Source organism: Sycon ciliatum, chromosome 1, assembly GCF_964019385.1.
Source record: "Sycon ciliatum chromosome 1, ocSycCili1.1, whole genome shotgun sequence".
In the NCBI taxonomy this organism is placed as follows: Eukaryota; Metazoa; Porifera; class Calcarea; order Leucosolenida; family Sycettidae; genus Sycon; species Sycon ciliatum.
Genome location: NC_088643.1, coordinates 30,256,376 through 30,263,582, shown reverse-complemented (window position 1 = coordinate 30,263,582; position 7,207 = coordinate 30,256,376). Strand labels below are relative to the sequence as shown.

The 7,207-nt window shown below is 46.9% G+C and overlaps 2 protein-coding genes across 2 annotated transcripts in view; both read right to left on the bottom strand.

Moving 5' to 3' along the window:
• LOC135827337 (basal body-orientation factor 1-like) overlaps positions 1-6,229 on the bottom strand; it is a 6,283-nt gene extending 54 nt beyond the window's left edge. Inside the window, exons 1-5 of the mRNA XM_065339879.1 lie at positions 6,142-6,229; positions 5,497-5,568; positions 3,051-3,059; positions 2,703-2,795; positions 1-113 (exon numbers count right to left, since the gene is read on the bottom strand). The exon at positions 1-113 is cut by the window's left edge and continues 54 nt beyond it. Of these exons, the coding sequence (XP_065195951.1) occupies positions 1-113; positions 2,703-2,795; positions 3,051-3,059; positions 5,497-5,568; positions 6,142-6,229 (375 nt within the window). The remainder of the gene's footprint in view (positions 114-2,702; positions 2,796-3,050; positions 3,060-5,496; positions 5,569-6,141) is intronic.
• The window catches only part of LOC135822334 (uncharacterized protein K02A2.6-like), a 12,588-nt gene extending 6,010 nt beyond the window's left edge, over positions 1-6,578 (bottom strand). Inside the window, exons 1-5 of the mRNA XM_065335080.1 lie at positions 6,142-6,578; positions 5,497-5,568; positions 3,420-3,538; positions 2,703-2,795; positions 1-113 (exon numbers count right to left, since the gene is read on the bottom strand). The exon at positions 1-113 is cut by the window's left edge and continues 18 nt beyond it. The gene's annotated coding sequence lies outside the window, so the exon portion shown is untranslated. The remainder of the gene's footprint in view (positions 114-2,702; positions 2,796-3,419; positions 3,539-5,496; positions 5,569-6,141) is intronic.
• Between the last annotated feature and the right edge of the window lie 629 nt (positions 6,579-7,207).

The following is a 7,207-nucleotide window of genomic DNA, read 5'->3' as shown; positions in this document are numbered from 1 at the left end:
CGATGACTCGAGCGTTTTCACGATGGTCTTCAGCTGCTCTTGGAGCTCCTCCGACCGCTGGCGGTAGTGATCCCGCTCAGTGGTCATGTCCGCCAGTTCCAAGCGTGTCTCACCTAGGCAATGCAGACAACCAACATGAAACAACCTCCTTCTAAATGATAGATCGGCACCGTAGCGAATATGAAGTCCCAGTCGTGAAGAGTGCCTGGGTACATGTTACACAGTCGTGAAGAGTGCCTGGGTACAAGGGTACATAAGTAGTAGTACACTACTAGAGTGTGTATGGTAAAGGAGAGGATTTCCCATAAATTGTATATTTGGACAATAATATTCGTAAACAAGCGTTTTAGAGACAGCAACTTTACTATCGCAACCAAGAGGACAAACTGTGCAGTGACCATTATATTATTACTACAACATGGGAGAGAGATATGAAATGTAAATAAATGTAAATATATGTACATGTCAAAGGAAAAAAAAGTTCATAATTAGACTCGGCTGGAGAGGCAAGGATTAATTAATACGAAGAAAAGAGGACCGTCGGAAAGAGCTACAAATTACGCTATAATATCCACTATCACCACCAGTTACTTTACAATCAGCTGATGTGATAACATTGCCGTGACGATGCTGACCAACGCTACTGAAGCTCTACACCTAACTGGCAATCAGCTGTAGCACATCTTGCCGGGATGCGCACATCTTGCCGGGATGCGCACATCTTGCCGGGATGCGCACATCTTGCCTGGATGCGCACATCTTGGATGCGCACTCCAACCAGCTTTCCAACTTGGAAGATTCTAAGTTATACCTGAGGCTTTCAGCTTGTGCTTGTCTCGGTTGCGCTCACCCTTCCTTCCTTATGTTACTTCTATATTAAACTTAGAACCTTCCAAGTTGCAAAGCTGTTGAAGTGCGCATCCAAGACAGTGTGCTCGAGCTGATTGCCAGTTAGGTGTACAGTCCTGATTCATAAAAAGATGATATCCTAGCTTTTGGCCACAAACGGGTCAAATTTTGAGTTTTCGTCTCCTTTTTTTGGCAATCCCCCATGGAATGCTCTTCCAATTGCGTTTTTGAAGTCTATTTCTCCAAAAGCAAGCCATATTAAACAAGAATAGGATTTCGGCCAGGTTTTGCCCCCAAAGCACTGAATTGGGTAAAAACTAGGGCTCAAACGGTCACGGTTTTACCCCTGACGGTTAACTGCTAAGCTAACGGTCGGTTAACCGGTTATAACCTATAAGCCACGGCAATCCTGCGGACTCTTTTTTAACCGTATATTTGACTGTACTCATTCAAAAAATGTACCCTATTCAGTACAACGCACATTTGTACATTCTCTTGCATGCTCATTCATACATACTCTCACACCAAGAGACCAGATATGACCGAGTTGACAGCCCAGAAATTGCGTACGCGTGCGACAGCCTGCGAAAGTGCATACTTTGCAACGACCTGATACTTGAAAAATTGACTGAAAAGTTACTGCGTAACCGTTATCTTTATCGGTTAACCGTTAATTCTTCGTAACCGGTCTGCAACCGGTTAATCGGACTAATCGTTTGAGCCCTAGTAAAAACCATGAAAATTCAGGGCGTTCACTCCACTTGCATAACAGTACATTTGCGGTTCGAACCCCAGTTGAGGTGCTTTTTGGACCCTTTTTCAAGTTTCGAATCGCGCGGCACTGCACAGTGTACCACAAAATCGCCAAACACGGGAGCTCTCCAGAGCCAGCGCTCATCTTTTTCTGAATGGACTGTAGACTAATGACAGTACCGTTGGTCAGTGTCGTGCAATGTTATCACATCAGCTGATTGTAAAGTAACTGGTGGTGTTAGTGGATATTATAGCGTAACTTGTAGCTCTTTGGTTATTTTTCCTTCTTATAAAAAATGTTCAGAACAGTTTTCTCGTTACGATCATCAGTGAACGTACGTAACAATGTTCCCACAAAGGCAGAAGAGAACAGAGATAGCCGGCTAGGTCATTGTTGTAACGCTGCGTTTCATGCAGTGTTCTAGCCAGGTCAATATAGTAGGGGGCGGGCATGGGAAAAAGTTACCTCATGACCCATTTTTTCCATTGTCCAAAATTGTCTTGCCATGCAAAATGCAACATACAGGGTGAACCCCCGACTTCACCCCTCACAAATGTGCCTTTATGAACCCTCTAGTAGTGACTATTGACTGTATTTTCGTTGAATGGCGTGAAAAAAACACAAAAATCGGAAAATGAGTAGGGGGGGGCGCGCAAACGGAGTAGGGGGGGGGGGGGGGGGGGGGCGCTGCGCCCCCCTACCCCCCTTTGGCTAGAACCCTGGTTTCATGCTCTCGCTATTGTAACAATGTTCCCATGTTGTAGTCATAATAGATAACGGTTACTGCACCATTTGCCGTCTTGGTTGCGATAATAATATTAGAGGATCACATGATCACAGGGGCAGTGGCCATAATTATGCAGTGATGGCAACCAGGCAGCAGCAGCAACTACAGAACTGAAGAGAAAACACTCAGAATACGTACATGTCCATGACTGTCTCTGCAATGCACAAAGTGATGACCATATAAGAATACCTGTATTGTTCAAAGTATGTGAAATACAGGGAGTGTGTGGAGACAGAGAGTGTGTGTGTGTGGGGGGGGGGGGGGGTTGCATATAAATTCTAGGAGCACTACCGTGACTGGCAGTTGGCTTACCTAGATCTTGTTGCAATTGGCCGACTTGGCCCTCCAGCTGCTGCATGCGCATGCCAAGTTGCCCCTGTATGCTCTTGTACTGGCGAGTAATATCTGTCATGCAATAGGAAGAACGTGGACCATTAGTCGCCCAGTACCGCATGCATGTGTGCAATCATGCCAGCATAGCTCCATGCCAGCATGTGTGCAATCATGCAGGAATCCTGCCGCATAGCTCCATGCTCCTGCCGCATAGCTCCATGCCAGCACAGGCAGCAGCATTTCTCACAAAATGTTAGTACCTCCACACAAATGATGATGTAAGTAGCAATTTGCTATGGATGGCTAATAATTGATCACATGAAGTACCACAACACACTGCACATTACACATTACACATAACACACTGCACAGCACACTGCACAGCACACACACACTGGGTGACACACTGCACAGCACACACTGTATGGCACACAGCACACACTGCACAGCACACACTGCACGGCACACACAACACACTGCACAGCACACACTGCACGGCACACACAACACACAGCACACTGCACAGCACACACAACACACTGCACAGCACACACAGCACACCGCACACTCTACACCACACTGCATACCACACCACTACCGTGATCAGTGGATAAAGAATTCAAGAGACAAGCTTTGAAGGGCAGTGTGCAAGTGTGCAAGCAAGGCTAAGGTGTTTGGACAATGCTAGACTCTGACCTGTCACGATATCCTTCTTGTCGACCTTCTCCTGCTCTAAACTATCACGTGTATGATCCATTTCAACACGAAGAGTGACACTGCGCTCTTAGCTCGCCGTGCCGCGTCCAGTTGCGAAGCTGCAACACACGCGCATACACACACACACACACATATACAAATGCACACACACACACACACACACACACACACACACACACACACACACACACACACACACACACACACACACACACACAGAGTACACATGTACCTTGTACCATGTGTAAGGTGTTAGCCAGTATGCATGATATACGCCTGTATGCCAGTAACATATTGACATCATGGACCAGAAAGTCGGGTGAAGCAAACAGCTTTATGTTTAAAAGCATCTATGATGATGATGATGAACTATCAAACCTCCCACTTGGTGTCCATCAGGTACTTGCCCCCCCCCCCCCCCTACCCACCCCAATACACACAATTTTTTTTACTGAATACCACAGAACCATCAGATGCTGCACAGCGGGTCGGTGGCATATTGGATGGAAGTGGGGGCAGGGCAGAAGTAACTCCTCCGACCAAAGGTCTCGGATTCATCGTTAGTACTAGGGGTGAAACGAAGGTGTCAAAGGTTCGAAGAGCCTTCGTTTCATTTTGAAACAAACTTTCGTTTTCAATTCAAAGGAAGGTTAACGATTTCTGCACACACATGCACTGATCCTCCTTGTACACAGGAGGTACTGTACTGTGGTTTGTACAGTGCACTATTTTCTGTCCACTTGGCTCCCGGTAGGTGCCATTGCAAGTGCATAGTAGGCCACGGACTGCGCTTGAGCGTGGCCATTCACGGCCACGTTGTGCAGAAGTAGTCTTGGGCAGTTTGAGATGCAAACTGCGCAGTGACTGCACAGCAAATATGTGCACAGTCATGTACTTTGTAGGGCACATGCACCGAGTGTGCTTCAAGAGGAACTGTGAACTGGTAAAGGAATCTTTCGACACCTTCGTTCGTTTTGATGAAGAAGGTTCGTTTGGCAAATTGAGACCTTCGTTTCACCCCTAAGATTCGTTACTCATGTGCGCCGATACATAGGAGAAAAGAAAGAGAGACATATTCGCTGCTGGACTGCTCAACACTACATACTGCATATGATGAGACAGCAATGACTTCACGCATCGCATACCTCAACTCCACACTTACATGCACTAATACTTAACTAGGGAATGAAAGCTCAACTCAACAGTTACAGTCCCAGCTGCTTAGTAACAACTGGGAATTCACTGGACACGTACAGTCCGGTGCCAATGCATAACACCGACAATGATCGATCGGTTTCAATATCGCCATGGATGGCTAGTTCATTGGTGGATGAGTCCAGAAAACTGTCTGTACCCCCCCCCCCCTTAGTTGTGTGTATGATAGCAAGCAGATTAAGGCCTCGTTTACACGACAATGATTGAAAAACGTTTTTCAATCGTTTTCGAAACGTTTTTGCTGTTTCCACAGAAACGATAAGCGTGTATACTGCAACGCGTTTTCGGCGCACAATAGTCACGTGCAATAAGTTGACCTGGCGGCGGCATGTTTGCAGCATGAGGCCCGTAGTAGTGAAACGGTTTTGCCGTCTACACGAGAACAAAACGGAACGAAAACGATTGAAAAACACTTTGAAGGCCGTTTTTCGTTTGAAATGTTTTTGAAACGTTTTTCAGCGTGCTCATGTGCACGCTCCTGTCAAAATCTGTGGAAACGTGTTATTTTGAAAACGTTTTTCACAAAAAACGTTTTTCAATCGTTGTCGTGTAAGCGAGGCCTAAGAAAATTCTCTCCCTTCCGACCCCCCCCCCCCCTCCACCGAAAAAGGAAATTTTGGTGGACCCTTTCATCTCCGTGACTTGCCCCACACAGAACAAGGTAAAAGAGCATGTTGGCTGCATGTCACGACCAGAGGGAGAAGATGCAGTCCTCATGTTGTCACTTGTGTACAAAGCATTCAAGGTATGTGGAGTTATCGATCACCAAGATACACACCACGCCTGCACACCTGCACACCACGCTATGATCACTGCCTGCATCATCATGACCATGGCTTACCAAGCTCTTCCCTGAGGCGCGATCCTTCCTTCTGTGATTTCAGATACATGTCCTTGACCGTGAGCTCCTTCTCTACATAGCAACAGCACCACAGCATGGCAACAAGTCAAGACAGTTATGTAGCGGCATGCACCAAACACAGCATCCACCTTTAGCATAGCAACGGTACGTGGAAACACTACGCCGCAACACTGTACATGAGCGTGACCGGAAGGTATTTTACATACCTTCCGGTCACTGGTACGGTCAGCCACCTAAAGTACAATGGACTCGTGGCGTTAGGGTGTCTCCTTTGAATATTTTCGAAATTTAGAGCACAAATCAGTGCCCTTTATGGATTCACGAGGTACCCGAGGCAAAGAGTGGTACGGTCAATACCGTAGCATGTCTGATGCTCCTGATGCACACCCACAGGTACGCACACACACATACACTCACACCCCCCCCCCCCCCCAACACACACACACAGGACTCTGGGTCTATTCTGGATCATTCCCGGATGGACCTGCTCGGGCAACACAGTGTATGGAGTGTACAGTATGGCGTGTACGTGCATGGAACACACACGTACATGAGTTTCTCCGAAATCAGGGCTTTCGTGGCCACCTAACCATGACTCATGAGTGCTTGCTCCCTCGTATTTACCTTCCTTCTTGCCCTTCTTCTTGCCACCTTTCTTCCTTCCCTTGCCCTTGCCCTTTCCTTTTCCCTTGCCCTTCTTCTTGGGAGGCATGATGTAAGTTACTGTTTGCGGATCCTGTAGCTGTCGGTCAAGGGGGCAAATGACGGAGCCTTGACTGCGATGGTCAGCCTCAGCCTGTCCGACTCTGAACCCTTTTGATCTCGGTGTGTCGCTACGCTGCCGCCATTCACAGCGATTCACCCACGCGGCCACGGGCGTGACCGTTGAGAATGGCTTCACGCGGCTCGCCGCTAGGAATCTTACCAGCAGCACTCAGACAGCAGTGCATTAGCTACTGCAATGTTCAAGATCAGAGAACTGACTGAAACGATCACTCAATCCACTAACAAATGAAGGGAGTTCTTCGCTGGTGAAAATTGGAAAGAAAACACACAAATGAACGAAAGAATCCTGATGACGTTCAGAAGACAGTACTCATCGTGACTAACAGTAACAGTTACTAACACTTCACAGCTAGCTTTGCACGGTGAAGCGTAACTATAACTACGCGTATGAGTGTTTTGCCAGTCGTCATGGTAGTGGATTTACGCCGATTTTTGATTACGTCCCATGCAGAAATCACCATACCGTAACCATGGCATGTGCCAGGGAGTCGTAAAACTAAAACTTAAAAGCCCGGTTTTCACGGCTGCATGCATGGTCATATCTAACTAAAAATGACATTATGTACTTATGTCATGATCTAGCACTGATCCTGGCCTGGTAGATCTACAGTCAGTACGTGTGACTGATGATCACTGCAAATAATTGGTACAATACTTTCCCATAGAACTCTCCAACTCCACTTCAGTGTTCTTCAGGGCAATGTTATACATTTTGTGTAGTTGAGAGCCTGTTCTGGGAATGGACAGTTCTGAGAATGGTGGTGTTTGCAAGTACATGCAGTGTAGTACAATACAGCGTACTGTAGTAAGACTGGACCAATGCCGCACATAGTGGAACAAATCAGTCCAGGCAGTGCAGACCGGCAGTGCTGCGGTGTAGTGGACTGAACACCACTGACAAGTA